The following is a 22,550-nucleotide window of genomic DNA, read 5'->3' on the forward strand; positions in this document are numbered from 1 at the left end:
CAGGCATGGGTCAAGAAATGTAGTTAACCAAAAAGCTTCTAGTGTTATATACAAATTTACATGAAATTTGCATACTTTTGCCATTATGTCAATAGCGTGCTATATAGTTTTTTCCACATAGTTCAATGTAGTCCCCTCAACATTAATTTGCCTCCCCCAAACCCCAGGCGCCCTACCGTGTAGAGTGGTAGTGTAGTATAGTGGTAAGGAGCAGAGTGTGTAACCGTAAGGTTGTTGGTTCAATTTTCTGCTGGGACACTGCTGTTGTTCACTTTAGCAAGGCACTTCACCCAGAAATGGCTTCTGTAAAATAAGCTGTATAAATGGATAATGTAAAATTGTAACATATGTAAGTTGCTCTGGATGAGAGCATGTGCTAAATGACAATAATGTAACATAATGTAATATTTGAGGATATTTTTGACCCTCAGTTTTAGGCAGATTAGTCATAATCTGTAATAACCATCCACACATGTCATATAGCATTTTGTGCAGAACTAATTTGTCTAATGGAAATTGTGAGGAGTCCTGACCTTGATATGAAGAATTTGATATGCCCTTTTATATGAGGTAGAATAATTCTCTCATTGAAAAAAATGTGTTTACTCAAGTACCCCTACAAAAACAATTGTGTCAGCTCAGGTGTTCTTACAGCAACTGATTGTATAGATTGTCTACATTGTACATGTAAAAACCACATCAGAGGGACAGTCTATTGCTTTGTAATATGAAAAACTATCAGTTGAGTGCCAGGTGAAAAAAAATACCCTTAGAAATGTGAAAGTTAGATAAAACTGTTGTCTTTATTTTTTACAAACCACAAACAATAAATATTTTACATACTGATACTGATATAAATAAATGCAAAACAATGATAGATTAGAGCAATAAATATTTTTATAAATACTGATATAAATCAATATGGAAAAATACATGACTGTATTTTAAGTATATTTTAATTGATTGCAATCAAGGCTTCTTTAGTTAGCTTTTTCTTTTTTTTTTTTTTTGAAGAGGTTTCTTCCTTCTTCCAACAATGATTGCCTCACAGAGGTAACTTTGGGTGGTACTTTTTGACCTTTTGAATCCTGGAGAAGCCATTTTGTTTTGGAGATATAACACTATTGTCTTTTTTCAACTGAAAATGGTAGATTAAGTTTTTATGATTTCTTTTACAGTCATCTCCTAACTTGTGGAGTTCAATCTGCCTGCAGTCTTCCGAGAGCTCTGTGACCTTAACCAAGATAATGCGTGCTATTAAATGAAAGTCTTTTGTGTGTTACCTCATTTTATACCCCTAGGAAACAGGAAGTCTTCAGATGCAGCTATACAGTTTCAGAGCTTTCCAAAAATGTCCAAAAAGCAGAATGTTGGCATAGATTTTTTTGGATTTTATTTTAAAGATTATTGAAAGATGGGAATAAACATAACACTTATGATTTCTGGCATAATGTTTATGGTTTGTAAAATATGTGATTTATTCTATGAATAATATTGCTCTCAGGAATGCTTTTTAATGTATAAAATAATAATATGTCTAGTTTTGTTGCAATTTAATCAGGGATATGAATAAATGCGACTAAATATGTTGAAGGCAGTGTACAGTATGTTTGTGAGTTTCTCCACCAGCGTGAACATAATGATGATGATCATCATCAGCGTATGTGTACACCTATAATATTTCTATTAATAGACTGTTTCACAAAATGGAAAAAGGAATGGAAAAAAAACGTGCAGTTATGATTTGTCTTGTCAGTGTTTCTGCAGGTGTCCTGTGGTGGATACTGAGACTGCTTTGGGTGCCTAGAAATCATCTCGCCCAAATGTCCGTGAGGTGCTATATACATTCTCAAATAAACAGCCCTGCTTGTTTTGTTTCTTTCTTGACATCAGTTTCATCTGTCCTGACTGATTCCTGGAAACCTGGCAGGAGGGAGGACCAGAGGTCAAGCCCAGTGTATTGACTGAGGTTGACAGTGGGTTGAAACTGCAGCAGGTAACCACATCTGTGGAGGGAGAGGGCCTGGACCCATGCTGACCCTCAGCTGGTCTCAAACAGCAGTTACCTCATCTTCTCCCCTCAGGAGTGAGAGGCGAATGGCCCGCGGTGTCTGAGAAAAGAGCACGGGCCACCAGCTGAGGATATCGAAAGCCACTGCAGAGATATTGAACACAAGACGATGTCAGGAGGTGCTCCTCAAGCTCAAACATAATCCATCTTGTCAGCGTATAACAGGTGCATCAGTGTGCCAATGGACTGATCTAATCATTGCAATAAATTTTAAACATTGGGGGAGAGGAAAGATTTTTCAGAGCAGTTTCACTCCAAGCTACTAAAGAGAAAGCCTCTAACACAAACTTTATATCTGCTGCATGGTTTGCTTATATTCAGTCCTAATTAACTTATATTAATGAATTAGCATTAAATAGGACCCAGCAATATTAAACAGTATCAGTGCTGGAATGCTTTAAATTGTTTTTGCCATGCATCTTTTTTTCAACAAACCTTAACATCTCAACTGAAACACTAGAAATCCCCATGATAAAAGTGGCAATAAACCTACAGTGTGTACCCGTAAGGCATGTCATGGAAAGAGGCCAGTTTCAGAGTTTGCACTCTGAATTGACAGTATTAATCCCCACATTTTTGTCTCTGTCCAAGACTGACCCAACTGTTTCATAACTCTGAAACTGCAATACAGACCTTATTCGGACATGAGGCTCACAATATTGCTTCCCCTGCTTCTTGTGCACTGTATGCATGCTTACAGTACTGTCCCCCACAGAATACTTGCTTATGTACTACAAAGCATTCCCTCAGAATATGAATTTGTTTCACAAGTGGGATCTGTATGTTAATTCTTCCACATTCACACTGAGACTACTGTACGTCTTTTGAGGTTTGTTTTATGACTGGTCAGAGCTTTATGTGCATGTGCAGACAGTTGAATTAATTCCACATGCATTTTTAACAGTCATTTTCACTCATGAAAAGAGATGATGTGAAGGAGGGTGCACAATACGGCTTTTCATTTAAGAGCAGACTATTATGTGCTTATTTCTGTTTGTCTATGTGTTTACAAAAAGTGCTCTGACCAAAGAGGAGACAGAATGCTTTTCTTAGGCAGCAAACAATAGACAAGATTTTTTTTTTTTCATTTCTGTCTTATGGGTGTTGAAACGGCAGCTCTGAGGAAATGAATCACCCAAGTTCTGGATTCTTCTGGCAGAAAAAGAAGAATAGCTTGATGTCTTTCTGTTTTGGACCTAGGGGTAAAGTATAAAACAGCTTTGTGGATATACTAGGCCTCAAGATAGGCCTCACGACATAATCTCTACACCTGATGCTCTCTCTGCCTCTTTCTCTCTTCTATCTTTCTTTCTCTATATCTCACTCTCCAATGTGCCCTGTCACTTCCACTTAATCACAGATGTCGGCCTATTGATTCTTGGTTCAGTGAGTTTTAAGAAAATGACACTTGGTTGTGAGTGTTGCAATAACCAAAACATCATTATCCTTGTGGGAACAAAGACACACACTCCAAAGCAATTCAGCTGCTACAATGGAAACAGAGAGGTATGGGTGTGGGTGTGTGTGTGCGCGTGCGCGTGCGTGCTTGTGTGCGTGTGTGTGTGTGTGTGTGTGTGTGTATGTATGTATGTGTGTGTGTTAGGAATACAAGAGGGGACAACAAAACTTTGGGAGTGTAAGAAAACACAGTGTTCTGATTAATTAGGTGCCCATCACTTGAATCAGAGACACAATGATAGATAGATAGCCTATTACCCTTGAATGGGTCAGCCTGGGGCCAACCACATAAACTGTCTACAGTTGATAATGAGACAATGCTCTGCTCATCCTTGCTAGGCAGTCTCTCTGGCCACCTTATCTCTCATCTAATCTTTAACACATTCAATAGATTGTTCATTAATGAAAAGGAGAAGTCTTTAAGCAGGTCTGTTTGCACTAGCTACGACTGCAGTACCTTTTGCATAAATCAAAATACAGCTGGAGACGAGGCTCTGTGGAATATTCAGCAAGGTGGTACAAAGAGTTAAACCCACATTTCTTCTTATAATGAAAATATCCAGAATAAGACCAGGCTCAAAGGCTAGAACTGTGAGCATGTTCCACCGCATTTAAAACCTTCTAAATAAAGATCTACTCTGACATACCCGGCTCACAGTGCTCATTGCCTAATGGAAAAAACATGTTTCCCATGTGAGTCACTCCTTTGATAAATTTTAGAGGGTCATCCCTCTTTGCAGCTCTGTGGTATCTGCCAGCAAAGGACACTAAAGAAATCTAAATGTGACTCTTATGGTGCGTTGGCCAAACCTGGGGTGAACTGCCTCTGGACAGTCCCCGGTTGGCATCACCACAAGTTAATGTTCTCTACTCTGCAATCTCCAGGGCACAATTTAAGTGAGGCTTACGCTTTGTCCCAAGATGACAGCTCAAGAGAGTCAGTCCTTGGTTTGAAGCTTGGCCCTAGGTACAGTAACAAGTATATTTGCAAAGACCACAGAACATGAGGGTTACACTGGTGCAAAGAAGCACATGAGAATTTTCCTGTATGTGTGTGTACAGTTGCTTACAGATAGGGAGCTTAGGATACATTTTATAAGGCTTTTCTCATAGCTCTTCTCACAGTTTTTTCATTACATCTGAACATGCCATGTCATGCATCTCACACTCCAGCAAATCCTTTTGCTGAATCCTTTTATGTTATTGTAGTTTGACATCCTTGCAACTGAAAATCTTTGGGCTGTTAGATTTTAATGATCAGACCTCAATACTCTAGGTGTTGTATATTGCAATGCAATGATTCCTACACTAGTGTTAGTGGAAGAACCTACACATTTTGCTTTACTCTCAGGCACTCATCACAAATTAGCAATCTGTGACAGTGTCACCAGGTACTGTTACAAGTTAAGCCCCTTTCAGACATGCACTGAAAGCCGGAACTTATCTAGCCATTACCCGGAGGTGCTATATGTGAGAACGCAAATGTCCGAATCAGTCAGACTGGGCATGAGATGGACTTCATTCTGCCAGCTCCCTAGTACAAGTCCGTCTAATGTTGGATTGAGTCCATGTGTGAATAGAGCATGTCATGTTCCAGAGAATCCATGGCGAGTGAGTGGGCGTGTTGATGACGTTTCTATCTTTCTATCATGCAACTGGCCGGAAGATATCAGAAAAGATATGAGAAAATAAGGACCACCACATTATGACTCACATTTGAAGCAAGCCATTATATTCAATATGATTTCCTAGTGCTGAGAAAACATAAGTTGTGCTATGCTTCATTTTTACTCCAACTTGTCTCTGCTGAGAAGCTAGTCAGGACTCAGAACAGATTTGCAGCATATTTAACTAATATCTATTCATTTAAGAACCCATAAAAAAAAGCTTCAATTAATCATTATTGGGGCACTCATTAAGGATGGTTCACATTGTATACTAACATATGTGTTATCAAAAGTAAAAAGGGTTGGTTTAAATGCCATGGTTAATGTTTAATAAAGGCCAAATAATGATCATGAAAACTTTCCTAATCATTGGTTAAGCAATATTTGTTTTGTTGTGTCTCCGGTGATGCAGAGCTCATTAAACTGACTCCAAGTTGAGAACTGAAGTTCAAAATCAACAGAAAATTCAATTCAATTTAAAATTTGAATTTTAAAATCATTTTATTCAATTTTTATTCAGTTTGAATAAAAAATGAAAAGTACCTACAGAAAAACACTAATGTAATTTACAGGTTACATCAACTGACCAGTGGAAGGAAGTGAAATGTTATACCTATATAAAATCTATATTTCATGAATATTTATGAATTTGAACACAAATACAGCTGTACAGTAATCTTATTAATCATTGTTCACTGTTCTGCAGACATCATGTCTTCATACATGCCTAATTGGTATGCGTTTATATAAGTATATATTCATGGTAAGCTTGACACTTAATTTTTAGCTTGATGAAAAATATGTTTTTACTCATATTATTTGCTCTGGTTGTGGTTCAAATATATTACTGAAAATGTTAGTTCTTTACACACTTATCAAAAACCCTAATAGACCTAATTGAATTCAAAAGATGAAAGTACCTTTCTTTTATTCTTATTTTATTCAGGTATAAATGAATTTTAAAACGCAATTTTATAAAACAATGTTTCAAACTAATAAAATCCAAAACAACCTCAAGCCACCCTTTTAAAGTGTTTTTTTCTCAATGACCCAATCCTATGCGTTATTCTCAGTTTCCCCAAAACTATATTGAATAAAAAAGCAAGGAAGCATCCTTCAGCTGATTAACTGTGATGGACAATTTGTGGAAATCTCTTTGTTAAAGGCCCACTATTGAATAAAAGCCATTCAGGCATCATGAAGTGAGGAGCATGAGCATCAAGACTGGTGTTTTTTTTTCTGTAGCTCTTTTTATTCCCATTATGCAAAATCTCATTCCTGGTGAGACAACACCAAAATGATGTTCTCCCTGCCTCACTTAAAGCATAATGGCCTTTGTCAGGCTGTTGGAGATAATATACTACAGAAATTAAAGGAAACCACCAAAACACTGTTTTTCTCCAAGCAGATTACATGGGTGCTTTGTCAGATTTAGTTATCTTAGAGCAACAATTCACCCTGTACAGGCACGATAATAACAAGATCTGAAAATCTATGTACATACTTGCATTGGACCAGGATATTAGCTCCCTTTAACACTGTGTACAGCCATAAAGAACCACAAGAAAATAGTTTCTGAGGTTTTCATCTCAAGCTTGTTTAATGCTGTAAAACTGATATCCCAAAAAAATAATTTCAGGATATCTCACTTATAGTCGTGTCTCTTGATTCCAAATTATCATACAGCAGACCTCCCTGCAGACACTTGAGAAAAACCCCACTGGCCAGTTTTGTTACTTTTCAACGCAATGACAGAACACGGACATTTATAATAATGTTGCATGGCTCACCTTGTTTAGTGGTAGTGATACTGATGTCATTTCTGTCAATTTCTTCATATGATTACAAAACACCACAGATGGATCAGCGATATGCAAACACAGTGTTGGAGGATCTGGTTCACAGAATGTTATTTCATTCTGTGTAGGTGAGATGGATTCATTGCTGCCAGACCTGATGTCATCGTGTCTTCTCTCTGCGTACTGCTAGAGTCTGACTGGGGCAGCTCATAGGCTCCCCTGGTTGAACAAAGCTTCAGCTGGCTTAACATTCAGATCTCAATCATAGATGTAACAAACACTTACTTGCACTTCACACTACTTCGCTTTTTCACCAAATTTGAGTCCACTATGCGTTGAAGCTCGTCACCACAACAACAAGCCACATAGGAGCAGGAGACTAAGCATAATGGTATTTTGACAAGCTTTGGTCTTGCCTTAATTACAGCGCGGCCAAGTTAATTACTGTACATGTGTTATGTGTTATCAGCTGAGTACAAGCTGTGTAATAAGAAATCACGTAGTGGTGGATGAAGACAAGCTTCAAACAGCTATCCTGTAAAAGCCCCTCTGTGCTCCTCTCTGTGCCTGTGTGTGACGGGTGCACTGTCCCTTTTGGCTGTGTTGCAAGTGTAAAGCTGAAGTCGGAATCAAAATGCAAGCATTGCTGAAGAGTAAGGCTTGGTGATTAGTACTGATCTTGGCCAATGTGGATCAATGGCCCTAGGTGGGTTTATCAGTCCCAGATGAATGTATGTCTTCCTAGAGGAATCAGTCTTAATCCAACAGAGGTTATAGCCTAAGACAAGGTCTGATGTATAGCATTCTGAGCATGTCCACATTCATTGTTCCTCTTTCCCTAATATCCCCTCTCTACTTCCATCCACTCATGGATGCTTGTTTACCGTAAGCTTCTAATAGTGATATTGTGCCTACTTAGAGCTGGGCGGGATTCATTGACTAAAATTAGCTCAAGATGGTAAGATTACACTGAGGGGAAAAAAAGGTCATGGAATTCATTCAGAGATTATAAAACAAATTACACTGAAATATAGAATTTATGTGTGTAAATTGTTCACATTTCTAAGACCTGTTATTCTGAATCTAGCTTGACCTGATGGAGAAAACATATGTGTTCATATGCATCTAATAACACAACCTGCCATTCACCAGGGACTGCTGTCAATGTGCCTAGCAGTTGGTGTTTCGTAACTCTCATATACAATTTCACAATAGCTTTGATTATCCCATTTGTGTCTTGTGTCATCATGCCATTAATTTTGTCTGTTGATATGAACTGGAATAATAATAAAGGCTGTGTTTGTTTTGTGAGAATGGATTTTGTTTTCACCAGGTGCACAGCCTGGGAACACAGTGTTTGCAAACACAGAGACCAACAGAGCTGCACCTGTTGGATTGCATCATTTCTTTCAGCAGAACTGACCTCTATATCCATACCAAGCAGTTCCCTTCTCATCCCAGCAAGTGAAAAATGTGGAATGGGTATAAAACTATGGAACTATGACTATGGGTATGAAACTGTTCTCATTTTACGTTGTAAACGTTTGTTGTAACAGATTTCTGGTTTGTCACCAGGCACTCAATCCCTCTATGCATCATTTGAGTCATTGCATCACCACCAAGACCGAAAGGCTCACGCATGGGTTCACATAAGCAGGAGAGCATCTGAGTGGTATGTTTACCCTTCTCACTTAGCCCTTGCTCTGTGGATGAGGAGTCCTAAATCAGCTCCTTTCAAGCTTTGTAAATGACAAGTTACTACAAGAAAGGGAAAATGAAAACCAAACCAGAGGGTTTGACTGACTAAACAAGTGCCACCAGTCTGTGTTGTGCCCATTGGACCATTTCCCAATTCTACCAAGCTAATGTCATTTTGTTCAGTCATGATGATGTTTATCTGTTTTTGTTTTTACTGAAATACCTTAATGTAACAGTGCCTCAGTGGCATACGGGGGTGGCATACAGGGACTAAGATGCTTCCTAGCTGGTGGGAAGAACTGAATGAAGTTTAACATATTTATGCTGGTATTCACTTTTGAAGGTAAAAGAGACAACATGACCCTCAATCCCAGTGACAAGTGCCTTTTCAAAGGCATCAATAGATATTACTTCTTGATGAGTACAATGGGAGCGATCCATCTGCAAACTCCTACAGTACAGCATTCATGATAATAGTTTTGACATTGAAATGGTCAATCTACAATTAGGTTTCAGAAATAGTCACTTTATGTCTTTAATTTTACATATTTTTTTCATTGGAGCAGATGCTTTTATCATTGAGCTTTCCAAGCATATATACCCTGTATCAGGTATCTGTGTCACATATCCTTAGGTGAACTAGGTTAATTTGTGCAAACTATAAAAAGAGCTCAGTTTTAATATTTATCCAATGTGCCATTTGATGTGCACCAACGCTGTTCTTAGCAGTGCCAGCTGCCAAGATCTGAAGGCCTGTGCTTCCCTTCACATATGTCTGAAGGCACACATCCTAGTTTGTCTGGAATAGAGATGACTTTGGGAATTGAGGTCATGAAAGAGTTTGCTCCAAATGATGGATCATAGCTCCACATGCTAGCCTGGGAAGAATGGTAATGAATCCAAGCGCTTTCAGGAAGCATCCTTGCGAGGCGGGCGGAGAGATTACAGTGTTTTTGGCAAAGCAGCTGTCAGGTGATGATGCAAACGCACAGGGGATCCACGCAGGAAACTGCTGGAGCTGGAGCCATCCGATCAATAAACAGCTTTCAAAGGAGCCCCAAATCTCATCTCATACCTGTCTTACTTTTTTTTTTTTGGGGGGGGGGGGGTGGGGGGTGGGGTGGCACTGGACTGGTTTCTAGTTCTGCAGTGCTGCAGCCAAGAAACTTTACAACGAATGAGGAAAAGATGGAGAAGAAGGCAGGGAGGTGCTGTTTTTTCGATTGGGACGAGATAACACGATGGATCAATGTCCAGTGCTATTCCCCTGTCACCCCAGCCCCTTGCTCTGAAGCTAACTCGATGACATCCAGCATCTGCCCCAAGATAAGCACAGACAGGTGTGATAAAAAGTACTTGAGAAAAATGTATGTGGATGACATTCTGTCTCTAAAAAAATCCAGCCTGATCACACAAAAAAAGGAGACAAGCGAAAGTCATTCATTCTGTGCCCTTTAAAACTGTCGATTCTTGATTTAAGATTTGTCTATTCTGCTGGCTTTTTCTCTTTAATGTCAGGTTCCCTCTTAGCTGGGGAGAGAAAAAAAGCAAGTGAACTGGCATAGGTATGAGACGGAGAAATCTATAATTGTGAAGGAACCTTTTCTTTGTCAGTCACATCACTCTAAATGCATTCAGTAAAAAGAAAAATGCTCTACTTTCGATCCCTTAACCATGAATGACCTCTACCCTTTGTCCATTGGAATCCACTGCTTAATTGCATTAGAGACCAGAAGTGGCTGACCATGAGGTTGGGGCAGAGGAGGTGGATGGGATGTTGGGGGAATGGAAAAAGACATGGAAAGTAATATAGCTGATAAATGATCCAGGCCACTCAGGTTCGAGGTTTCCCCATGAGCCGGCCACCTCCTCTCTCCCTGTTTGCGGAGCACTGCATCTGATTGGATTTTGGATCAATCGGCTTTATTTCTCACAGAGGTAGATGGACAGCAGCAATAGAAAAAAAAAAAATTAAATAAAAACAGCAGCAAGTAAGGGGGTGAGAGGCCACTGGTTGAGCGTTGGCAGACACGGAAAGTAAACAGAGCGAAAAACCAATTCAGAGTGATGGGACGGAAGAGTATCGATCTCACACCTGCTTGGAAAAAATGAGGCACATGCGGGAGCTCGGAGTTTATCACTTAGACCTGCAATGTGAATTTGCTGCTGGTCACCAGGTACTTCAGATGGCAAACTTTCCCAGTGCAACATTTCAAGGATGCACATAGTTCCCTCAAAGAGTATGGTAGTGCTGAGGACATTAATTCAGTGGAGGCCTTGTTAGGCAAACTTGTCCTGTTCCTTTTATGCAAATGTAACCCAAAAAATCAAGCCATCAATATGGAAAAGCATGTAATTTGTATATAATTTTCCAGGATGCCTTGATCCTCACTGTTAGTAAATGCTAATTGCTTGCTCCAACCTTTTGTCTGCCTTCACCTACTTCAAAAGCCAGTAACAGCAGGTAAGTTTTGCACTTAGCTAACATTAGACAGATAGGTTACTGATGTTTCTGTGGGAGTGGGGTCCCCCTAAGGGAGAGATCACAAAAACAACACTAAATGCCTAAGGATCGGTAACAGCTGTCAATGTTTCTTCACTGAACTGTCCTTGCAACTGATTCAATAATATGTTGTATATACCATAAGAGGGATGATGATATAGTCTCTGAACTGCCCTATATAGTTTTGAACCAAACACAAAATAAATGGGTCAGACCTTTGAAGAAAAGCCTATTGTTGAACTGCTGGCTGGATTCCCAAGTGACCTGACGAGAGAATGAGTTTCTCAACTCATCCCCAAAATGACAGCTTACTGTAACTGACAATAAAATCAACAAAAGAAATGGAAAAGCTTTGAAATGCATTTCCTGGGGAAAAGGGGAAAACAAGGTCTGGGGAAATGAGCAATCTGCCCCTCTAAAAGAATTGTATTTTATTGTTTGTGTTTTTCATGTATCTTGTCAAAGATTTATTAATTATTTGGAAGTGTGGTGTCAGGTCTGTCCCCATTAAAACAACAGCTTGTCATATCTCAATGGGGTGGGGGTGGGGAGACTAATGGCTCCTATTAAAGAAATGAGGAAATAAAAACCACACACATCACAACAGATACAAAGCTTGAACAGCATTTACACAAACATGTGATACCAGATCTATAAAATTAAAAACAACTTCATATTCTGAATGTTAGTAATAGTATACCCATATAGACAACACTTGTTTGTTATCTATTTATCAATACTTTTATCCGGCGTGACTTCTGAGGAAACATCAGTACAGTTACAGTACAGTAAATAATCTCCTAAATAATCTGAAAGAGTGCTAAAATACAAGCATACAACAACAATTACTTAGAGTAATATATATTGGGCCAAACAATTAACCTTGAGTGCTTTGTATGTGTAGTCACGTGGGGGAGGAATTCTCAGATTTGCTGTGTGCATAATGTAATGGTGTAAGATCTGAAGATAGATAGAAGACAGGCAGGAGCCTGTCGCCCTTGACTTCCTAGTATGCTAGTACCAGGGTCATAAACATGATGCAAGGAAAGATCAGGGAAGCCAGAGATGCCAGGAAAAGGCAACAAATAGAGGTGAGAATTCAGCATATTTTGGGAAGTTGAGGACAGGTCTAGCAGCAGTTTTCTGAAGGGTTTGAAGTGATCTTGTGAAAAAGAAAATGAAGCCATCCAACATGGAGTTGAAGCAGTCGAAGTAGCATATCAGAAAGGCCTTAACCAGGAGCTGGGTGTAGGTGGTTAGACAGGGACAAATTCTACTTATGTTGTTGAGGAAGACTCCCCCGCCCTTGCTCTTCTGACAAGATAGTGTTGGCAGTGAAGGTCTCAGCATTTATCAAGCACCTGTTCTTCATACCCACTACAAACTGCAATGGTGTTGAAACTGGTATCAAATTTCCAGAGTTTTTGAGCAATGTGAGATTGACTGAATTTTTGTTTTGTATGTGATGACTGTGAGCTCTGATGAGTGTTCTGATATTGCTGAGTACAGACACTGAATAATAAGAGGTATCACTCCTTTTAGACGGAAATCCACGTTCTTGCCTCCTAAAGAGAGACGTGTCACTTATTGATGATTACTAGAAAGACACATACATGCCTATGCACATGTTGATTAAAAAGGGAGTATGAGGTCTACACTTCTTCATCTTCAAAACAAAAATGGATGAATACTGTAGGACTGACACATCACTGGCTGATAAGGGAGGGTTTTTGTAATTCATGTTCAAGGCTTTGAGAAACACATTATGAAACAACACAATCATTTTCTATCAAACGTTGCCTGCAAAGCAAGAATCTATGCCAAGGCGCATTAAGGCTGTTTTGGCATTTTGGCATGTGCACATATGTGTAAATATTTGAAACCAGATGTCATCTGTGTACTTTCTCAAAATATTTCTAGCCTGACTAGTCTTTGTTCAACAGATTTGAAATCCTCAAAATTCCTGCAATGATCCATTCTATCCAGAAAGAGGTTTGTTTAACTAAACAAACATATCTGAGAAAGCTGGGTTTTGGTTTAATTTGAGGCCAATATGGTCAATCATTGGATGTGGGAATGCAATATGGTATTTGTGTGGTTATATATGACCTGTGACCTCAGGTGAAAAAAGATGATTCTAGGATGTTTTAAATCTTTCTGTACCCATATGAACCTGCACTTCTCTCCTATGTGAAGATTGTTTAGTGGTGATGAGAGAGGGCAGCCTCTGTACAGGGCAGTACCTGTTTACCTGAAAGTATGCAAATGGGACAGCATTTATTATTACTTGTGCTGTACAGTATCCATCTGACAAAAGCAGGCCAAAATCCAAATTTAGCATGCATAGTGCATACCTCCAGTTAATCCTGCAGAATGCTTTTCATGGATTTTATGACAGTGTTGTGGTATGTGTCTTTTTGCTTTGTGTATGCTATTTGTCTGTAAATCATTTTAAAGTCAACTTTTAGAGAAATTAATTTTCTTCCAGCTTTAATATATTCACAGCACATCTGCCAAAAAAACAAATTTGTCCTTCAAGGAGGAGCGGTGAAATTTGTTGAAAAATTCATTACATAATTCAGTAAGAAATCCGCCATTACCATGTGATGTATAATTGGGTTGTTATTAGCCAGAACATTCTAGAAGTTCTTAAAATCTTGAAAAAGAAAAGAAATATGTGAACTGGTTCTGATCATAATAAGAAGTGTACCCTGGTCATCTATACCAGAGATATGCCTACAGTATTGGTTTGTTTTTGTTTTTACCAATATTGTTTTTAAGATATTTCAGCATATCTTTGGTTTGAATACAAGTTTTGTTAATCTAAAGAGATTGTGCCATTTAAAGATACTAGCCATATTTCATTTTCTGTTTCCTTCTGAATGTCTTGATTAGCTGAATGGCAAAAAAAAAAATAAATAAATAAATAAAATATAAAAACCATTTGTGGCTGCATGCATATAAGACACATAATAATCATTTCATAGTAAATATAGCTGGCAGTGTATTGCACTTTTTAATTTTTTACTTTAGATGTAGAATGTGGCATATTGTGTTTTTGTTGTTATCAAATAGCTCAACAGTGTCCTCTCTGTGCAGTTACTGTACAATTAACTTGTTTTTGTCAATTAGGCTTCAATTATCTCAAGAAACATACGGCACAAGCTATACTTCCTGCAGGCTTCATCCGCACCACACAGTGCACCTCTCACCAAGCACAGCTTATTGCAAAGGTAGCAGATGCAGCTGACTTAAGGGGGCTGTAAATCAACCACACTGTAAAAAGGGAAAGTGCCCAGCTGGAACAAAGCAGAATTCCACAGCATTGCAGTGACTATGAGTTTGGTCAATCACAACATTACAGAAATGTCTTTTCACAATTTTGTCTCGAGGCATTATGTGGAGTTATATATAGTGCCTCGAGAGCTATGGTTTGGATGCATAACATTGAGGCTGGTTGACGACATTACATATAGTGAGTCGCAAGTTCTGAACATTATTGGAGCCATTGAAAACAAATCAAATTTTCTGAAGCTATGTTTTCTAAACATAACTGTTACTGAAAGGCCCTGCCATTAACATTTGACATTAGGTGTAGGTAATTCCCAAAAACTCTCATTCTGGACATGGAATTAAAAGATTGGATGACACATTCTGTAATGTTAAGTTTAAAAATGTGGCTAAATCCATGCAAAAACATCTAATTGTGGAGTGCTTCAGCTGATTTTTGTTTGTTTTGTTTGTGTAGGCCTACATTTTTGTGAAGCCCTTCAATGAATGCTATTTAATAGCAAGGCAGATGCACAGGCACGACCTGTCAGAGGAAAATGTATCCTCCAAACCCCACATCTAAAAAACCCTTGAGGTGAGATTAATGTCAAGGATTTCCTAAATTGAAAATGGAAACGTGAACTAAATACAAGAGGCCCCCCACTCAATCTCTTCTGCTTGGTTTTGTTGATTGCCCATCCCGCTTTTTTAAGTGACACTTTGTGTAATCCTCTTTAATGGACATCTAATATTTACACCTGTAGAGCAATCATTTAAACATTCATTTATGCTTGGGCGTTGGTTGTTTCAGAGTGCTGACAGCCTATTTGTCAAAGTAAACGTGCCGAACCTCGTGCTCTCCTCTGCCATCAATCAGACTCTACTTTTCCTGCACCATGGGAGATAAATGGTAGGGCAGTGTTAATCAAATAGTGAAGTTTTGCATAATAATCTTTCCCCCTTTCCCCCGATTGGGGGGGCTTTACTTCTGAGGCATATTCAAACATCTCAGAGGATTAGTCAAGCGCCTATTCACTTAGCTTTTCCTTTTACGGCTATATTTACACAAATAGATTACCAATGTAAATGAGCAGATGCGAATATCCCTTTAGATGTGTATAAGAAAAAAGGCAGATGCAGAAGGAAAATGCTGGTTATTTATCCCAAGAGATGAAAGGTGCAAATAACAAGCCCAATTTAATCAAACACACTATGTATGCAACACATTTAGTTATTGCAGTGATTCAACAAACAGTGCTTCTCAAATTCTGAAAGTGTAATCTGATTTTGTTGTGTTGTGTGAAGGTCATAAGCAAAGTATTGTTACTCAAAACTTGCTCCAATTTTTCCCAGTGTTCATCAAGATTTAATTTTTCAATGCATGTTTTAAATGCAGGTATTCTTCGATGATGTTTTTCTATTGCTTATTAAAATATGTCCAGTTTCCGATGTTTATTAAATGTTTTATAAAGAAACCAGCTGTAGCTGATGTTAACCCTGCAGATCCCCAGTAAGTATAAGCTTGTAAGTATATGCATGTTGACAGTCATTAACTTAGGTTCAGGTATGATAAGTCTGCAGTTGTATATGTAGACAGTCAACTCGTTGTTTTCTGTTTGGGTGTGTGGATAGAAGCTGGTGTGTGCAACTCTAACCATTTAAGTGGTTGCCTCTTTGTTAGAGTTTTTTTTTTTCATTAGTTCATCCTTTCCTACTAGTGTACTGTATATTCATCAGTCCCTTTTCTTCTCAGACTCCATTCTCCTTGGCTGCTGTGTCACAAATTCTTAAAAGCGCTGTTTTATTGAGATAAAAAGCATAAATAAAACTGTAATAACTGTGTTTAATTGGCTTTGAGAAGGGCAGGATGGCTGTGTCATTTATCCAAGGGAGATTGAAGGATGGACATGAAGGAAGCCAGAGGGTGGTGACTCAGAAGCTTGGAGCACTGTTGTCATGCTCTTGAATTTATCAACTTGTCCTCTAAGTCTAAGTGATGCCGCAGAGCAAAGGAGGGTTCCAGAAAGAACTTCCCATCAGCAAAGAGTGACACAACCCCTGAGTCAGAAACATCAAATCCCTTTGTTTTCATCTAGAAACATCTCACTAAATCTTGTTAGGCCTTGGGTTATTTCTTTAATAAGTGTGTTTAGGCAACTATGCAATAGGGCAACCGTTTTAAGGACACCACTCTCCGTCTTAGAACATATTTGAGCCGAACTGAAAAAAATCAAGTAAAGAGTATGAAAATACACAGAAATAAAATGTTTTGATGACAAGTGCGGTAAGTACAATTAAATTGAAGTGAATCACATGAAGCAATCCACCTTAAACCTGTGTGAAGTGCATTATTTGCTCAGTGTTTGTATGTGTAATTGTGTTTGGTGTGTGTGTGTGTGTGTGTGTGTGTGTGTGTGTGTGTGTGTGTGTCTGGTGCCACCTAGTGAAGCCTGGTCATCAGGGAATTTGCTAACAGGGCTGAGTCCATACACACAATGCACTGAAGGTGAGGGAATAACGAACAAATAAACTACACAGTGGTAATGTGAGATTTTACAACAGTTATAATTACGGATGCATTGTAATGTAAAGTTTTGCAAATATTACATTACACTTGGCTTGGTGTCCAGATCAAGAAGGTGCAGTAATGGTATATTACCACTAGAGGCCGATGTTGACTACGATGGACAAGGGTCTTTAATATCTGACATTTGTTTTATTTTGTGCTTCTGCAGTGGAATGTTTTGATAGTCCAGTGGCAAGTTTTGATTGTTATTGAAACAATGTCGCTTGAAAGATTTATAACTGCCACATACCTTATGATACATTTGTTTATGTTTTATATGCACATTCCTCCTGTCATCTACCACCCTAAAATGCATTGGCATGATTTCGGTCAGAATGTAATACCTATTGTTTGACTGCGCTGGGGAAAGTAGAGTGGGAGATGATTGTGTATTTTACTGGTTTTGTAATGAGCACATTGTAACTTCAGGCACTTACAATTTGGGGCAGCATTATGAAATGACAGCCACAAAACAAATCATTTTGACATCTCTGCAGTTACCCTTCCAGTTCTACTCCACCCTAGCCAGTTGTTCAGGTGGCAACTGTGAGCATGTTCCTGAAAAATACTTTTACAGTTCTCTAAAACTCCATTGCATTCTAAGTCATTTAACATGTACAAGGCTGTGTGGCAGTGCAATGTGTGAAACATTACACATTTTTATTTTTTAGATTGTTCTTTTTTGTTTTTGTTTTAAATAGGGGGAGACAGCTGTTACTGTACAGATCTGATACTTTGAAACGGTGTCGTCTCAGACTCGCTATTGTGTTGTGTCAGACATTATGTTGCAACGTGGGCGTGTGCAGCCTCAAGAATCAAATGCCTGTTGGTGCATGCACAGGTGTGGAGCCACCTTGAAGGATGACATATTTTCTTTGAATAAACAGTTGTCATGAGAAGCTGCTGCTTCTGCGTGCAGCTCTTTGTGCAGTCTGCCCCAGTGTGGAATTTTCCATTTAGTCACGTAATTGTTGTCAAGGAGATTTAATGTCTGGCAAGATTTCTTTTCTTCTGGTTTCCCCACTATACCTAAGGATAGCGTCTGTTCATTTTTTAAAGTCCATTTGCCAAACCTATTCCTTTATTACAAACAGGAGCACTTGATGGGACTTTATGTGTGGAATAAATTTAAACACATTTAAAGTGTATGTATATCTGTTGAAACAATGATTATCCTGTTGGAAAGCCTTTAATTCTTATATATCTTACTTGGTTATTGACATGAATGCATTATCTTAATCTGCATCTTATTTAAGTCTTGACAATCTTACACAAAGCATTATGCACAGTACCTGTTGCTTTGCAAAATTTTGTACAAGCATATTTTAGGGGCTTCACTCTGTTATGTGCATGCTGTGAACTTCTGAACAGTGCTTTGGATTATAACAGAAATATGACAACTTCAGTAAAGAGACAATTGTTGTACGATGTTTTCTCCATGCACTGACTTGTGAGTTTGAATTGTGAAACTGTGGACACACCCATGTTTTTTTTTTCCTGCAGAAGTATACACTTAAGGGAATAACTAAGTAAAGCACCTACTCCGCCCATTCTTCATTCTCCTGCTGCTCAGGACAGGACAGAGATATCAGAAAGCTTTCAACTGTGTGAGTTACCCAACTGAGGCAGGTGAACTGGTTCCAGGTACGTGCATGTTTGTCATGTTTTTCTTTACAGCTCAACAATGTGACCAGTCCCTGTCTTGCCATTAACTGTTTGTCCTGCAGATTGAGGTAGAATCTTTGTGATGAGCAGTGTGGCCTCCAAAGTAATTTTCCACTTCAGTAGGTTATGTTTCAGGATATTTGCATGTTGGCCTCTTGATTTTCAGTTGGTGATCTGCGTATGTTTGCATGTGCGAACGTAAAGAAAGAAAGCTGACAGGGGTGGTCAATCAAGAAATAATACTATCTAATGACAATCAAGCCATTTATGTACATTACTGTATTCAGTAGGATCAAGTCTGATAGCCCCAATCAAAGCACCTGCATGTATTTACATGTAGTTTGTGTGTACGCACCTGAAGATACCACTGCTTGCAGGTGTTAGGATATTCTAATTGTGATGTGAACAGCTGTAAGAATGTAGATTGTTAATTATGTCGAATGAAGTGTACAACAAAGCAGGGGTCTGAAGAAAAGCAGCTGTTGTGCTGGGGTAGGTGATAGAGGTGAAGTACCTCAAGTGTCACTTTCCAACAAAAGTTTGAGTAAGAAATGTGAAGTGCATCATCTGTAGCATATTCAGGTTAAACGATCTTGAACTACATCAGACTAATTTGATTACGTTGCTTCACTGCAAAAGCCCTGCTTCATAGTATTTCTATGTCACAGAGGAAAACTGAACTAAGCCTTGAGATAAAGATGCCTGAGACAGCAGAAGCAGTGTCTGTGACCCTGACCACCAACCGCAACTGCACCATTGAAATCACCAATGTTTCCAGCACCCACTGTCTGATCAACCCCAAGTAAGATTAGATTTCTGACATCTGCTTGTGCTGTCAATTTGTTGCATTTGCTTTCTGTTTCCCTGGTTCAGTACGTTTATGCCTTTGATTCCAGTTTGCCTCCCCAAGTGCCTTTACGAAACGTACCTTATCCTTGCTAAGTATTTTTTTGTAATTTATGTTATCAACGCTTACTGAAAGTTCCCGATTTCAAACGATCAGCTAATGACATGAGGTTAGTGTACAGCCAGGCACATTCCATTGGTTTGCAGCTGCAGAGTCCTTGGCCATTTTCAAATCCTGTAATGAGGCTTACTGCCTCCATTGGCATCCATGTAGTGGACTGTATCTGTCACCTTTGCTTTGTCAGATCTGGCAGCAGTGTATTACAGTGATAAGGAAAAAATTTTGTGACCAAAAGGTGGCAGATTCAATTCCCTAGTGCAGACTGGCTGCGTGGCAAGGTACCCACAGTGCCTTTGTAAATATCCAGCTGTGTAAATGCCAAATTGTAAGCTATGTAAGTCACTGTGTATAAGATTGTCTATTAAGCAGCTGTAATGTAATATTGATGTCCTCTTTGTAGTTTGATGTGTATGCTACTTGATGGCACAGTGTAGAGGCTTGTAGAATGATTCAGACTATTTGCACTCCTTTCCTCAGGGTGTACATGTCCAGTGGCTACTGCTTCCACCCACCCCAGCCCACTGTGCGCACCACCAAGACTGAGGTCTGCTCCTTCACCAAGGATGATGACACGGCCACAGGCAGCGTGGGGGTGCTGACCTATGACCTCTTTGAGATGCACAGCCGTATCTGCACAGAGCGCATGGCCATCATGTTCTCTGTGCCCTTCGACTACAACATCTACAAGAACTGGCTGGCAGTGGGGATCTTTGAACACACGCGAGAGTGCGACAAGCACCTCTATAAGCACATGTACAATGAAAAGGACTTCACCAACTTCGCCCGCTCTGAGGCCAATGGCAACGGGGTCGAGCACAAGGGCAAAGTGGTCCATCTGAGAGCCACCATGTCCAACGTGGGAAAGGCAATCATTAAGGTAGAGGTGTATGACAAGATGGGCCAATAGATGACTTTGTTAAAAAGAGGGAAAACCCCTAAATACTAATTACCATCACTTTATCACCTTTTAAAGCTGGGCCTTAAAACTGTCAGAAGAGTCACCGCTGATCTGTATATTGATGGTCACAGAAGCAAATAAGACCAAAATGCGGACAATTCAGACAGGAGGTTTCCAGCACGATAATTTTCCACTCATATATGAGATACACTTAAATACTGCAAAAGGTAGACACTTTTGCTACCACTGTAATTTTAGCATAATAATCATAGAAGGTTGCTTATAACTTGTATGAAAACTGAAAGAATTCCTTGCTGTCAGTTGTGTTCAATATACTGTCAATAAATGAAACTGGAATCCACTTTTTATTGTGTTTGTTTAATATACGTCGATCCATCTTACTGTGACCCCTGATGAATTGGGTAATTTGTGTAGTTTACATCTCTATATTAGCACTAACGCATTGTCTGGAAAATTTGTTGCAACTGATATCAAAGATGTAATGTCGATGGTGACTATTTATGTAAGAATATTTTCTATGGTTAGAGGATTGTGATCATGTTCAGGCTGACAGGCTCTAGTTGGAATACAAGGATGGTGAATGGGACAGCCCTACAATACATACCTACAATCAGTCATCTAACTGTATGTGCCACCCAGATCACTATGCTCTGCAACCATGGGGCAACTGTCCTATCCTGACAGGTTCACTCCTTTCAGACATTTTCCTCTCAGACAGCTTGTCTGTACTGGTCCCACAGTGGTGGGAGCCATCTTCCTACATAGACTGAAAACCCACCTCTTCAAACTTTATCTCGGATCCATTTCAATCCCCAAACCCTAATATTTGCTACTTGTATTACTTGTACCACTTGTTTTTTTTTTATTTTATGTATAGTAATAGTATCACAATGTGTTTTGGATTATATGATCTAGTGACTGTGATGTATGGTACTGTGTGTGCTTGGATTCCCTTAGTTTCTAGGCTGTCTAGTCAGGTTAGCAAAAGTTAACTGACTAGTTCATTGCAACATTCCTCTGGTGTTGTATTCAGGTGGAAAAAGGATATTGGGATACACTCACTGCTCTGGGGGTGTTGTTAGCCTGGTCTGACACTGGTGCTCATTCAGCTTAAATGGATAGACTTCTGCTTTTTTTGTGCTGGAAGTCACTCTGGATAAGAGCATCTGCTAAATCAAAGTAATGTAATGTAATAAATTTTTATACCCTACTGTAAATGTTCAGATCTGTTCTGGGGTGATGATATGGAAACAACTGCACTTAAGGATCAAAACGCAAACACATGCTAATGAGATACTTATGGTCATTCATATTGACATTGGTGAAAAGACCAGTTCTCTTTATCTTATATGATGGTCAAGACTGGTCACATGGTGTGATCTCACAAAGCCCGGTTCATAGGTGATATAACTTTTTTTAGACTCCATCCGCAGCAACAATTCTATCTGTAATTTTACACCTGTACTATTCCTATTGCACTTAACATTATCTAAATTAACACTGCATGAGAAGTACTTAGAGATGGAGGTATTGTCAGCCTTCTTGTTGCCATTGGTGATAGCACTATTAAATGCAAGTTATCCATTACATTATTTGGTTGCATGTTATGGAGTGGAAAAAGAGATTCATTTGCATAACAGAACTTACTTGAACTTACTCATCTAGAACCATGGAGTCCATCAACATCACAAGGAAGTTTCCATCAGGCTTGTATAACTCAAAGCATATAATTAATTCCAAATTACCATTTGTTTTCACCACAATAAAAGTGTATGGGTAGACTTTATTAAAAGAGAAGTGCAACGGCAAAAGTTGAAGTCACAGTTTGTAACACTCATTTGGTGCTCCTGAGTAGCTCAGTAGTTAAGGTGCTCACAGTGAGTGCAAGCTGTGCTCTACAGCCTTGGTTTGGCCCCATCCATGTCATCAGCCAATGATGAACTGAAGTCCACACTGCCAGAACAAAC

At 39.1% G+C, this 22,550-nt stretch overlaps 1 protein-coding gene across 1 annotated transcript; it reads left to right on the forward strand.

Moving 5' to 3' along the window:
- Positions 1 to 18,590: 18,590 nt before the first annotated feature.
- Positions 18,591 to 20,907, forward strand: LOC118791999 (bryoporin-like). Its single transcript, XM_036549658.1, has 3 exons — positions 18,591 to 18,676; positions 19,366 to 19,499; positions 20,142 to 20,907. The coding sequence occupies exons 2-3, from the start codon at positions 19,396 to 19,398 to the stop codon at positions 20,569 to 20,571; spliced, it is 534 nt and encodes a 177-aa protein (XP_036405551.1). The 5' UTR covers positions 18,591 to 18,676; positions 19,366 to 19,395; the 3' UTR covers positions 20,572 to 20,907.
- The last annotated feature ends 1,643 nt before the right edge of the window (positions 20,908 to 22,550 follow it).

The sequence above is a fragment of the Megalops cyprinoides genome, chromosome 1 (assembly GCF_013368585.1).
Source record: "Megalops cyprinoides isolate fMegCyp1 chromosome 1, fMegCyp1.pri, whole genome shotgun sequence".
In the NCBI taxonomy this organism is placed as follows: Eukaryota; Metazoa; Chordata; class Actinopteri; order Elopiformes; family Megalopidae; genus Megalops; species Megalops cyprinoides.

What these genes read in the sequence shown, in the direction of transcription:
- LOC118791999 (XM_036549658.1), top strand. Translation starts at nt 19,396, where the DNA reads ATGCCTGAGACAGCAGAAGCAGTGTCTGTGACCCTGACCACCAACCGC. An exon ending in CACTGTCTGATCAACCCCAA is followed by an intron (nt 19,500 to 20,141) that starts GTAAGATTAGAT and finishes TCCTTTCCTCAG; the next exon opens with GGTGTACATGTCCAGTGGCT.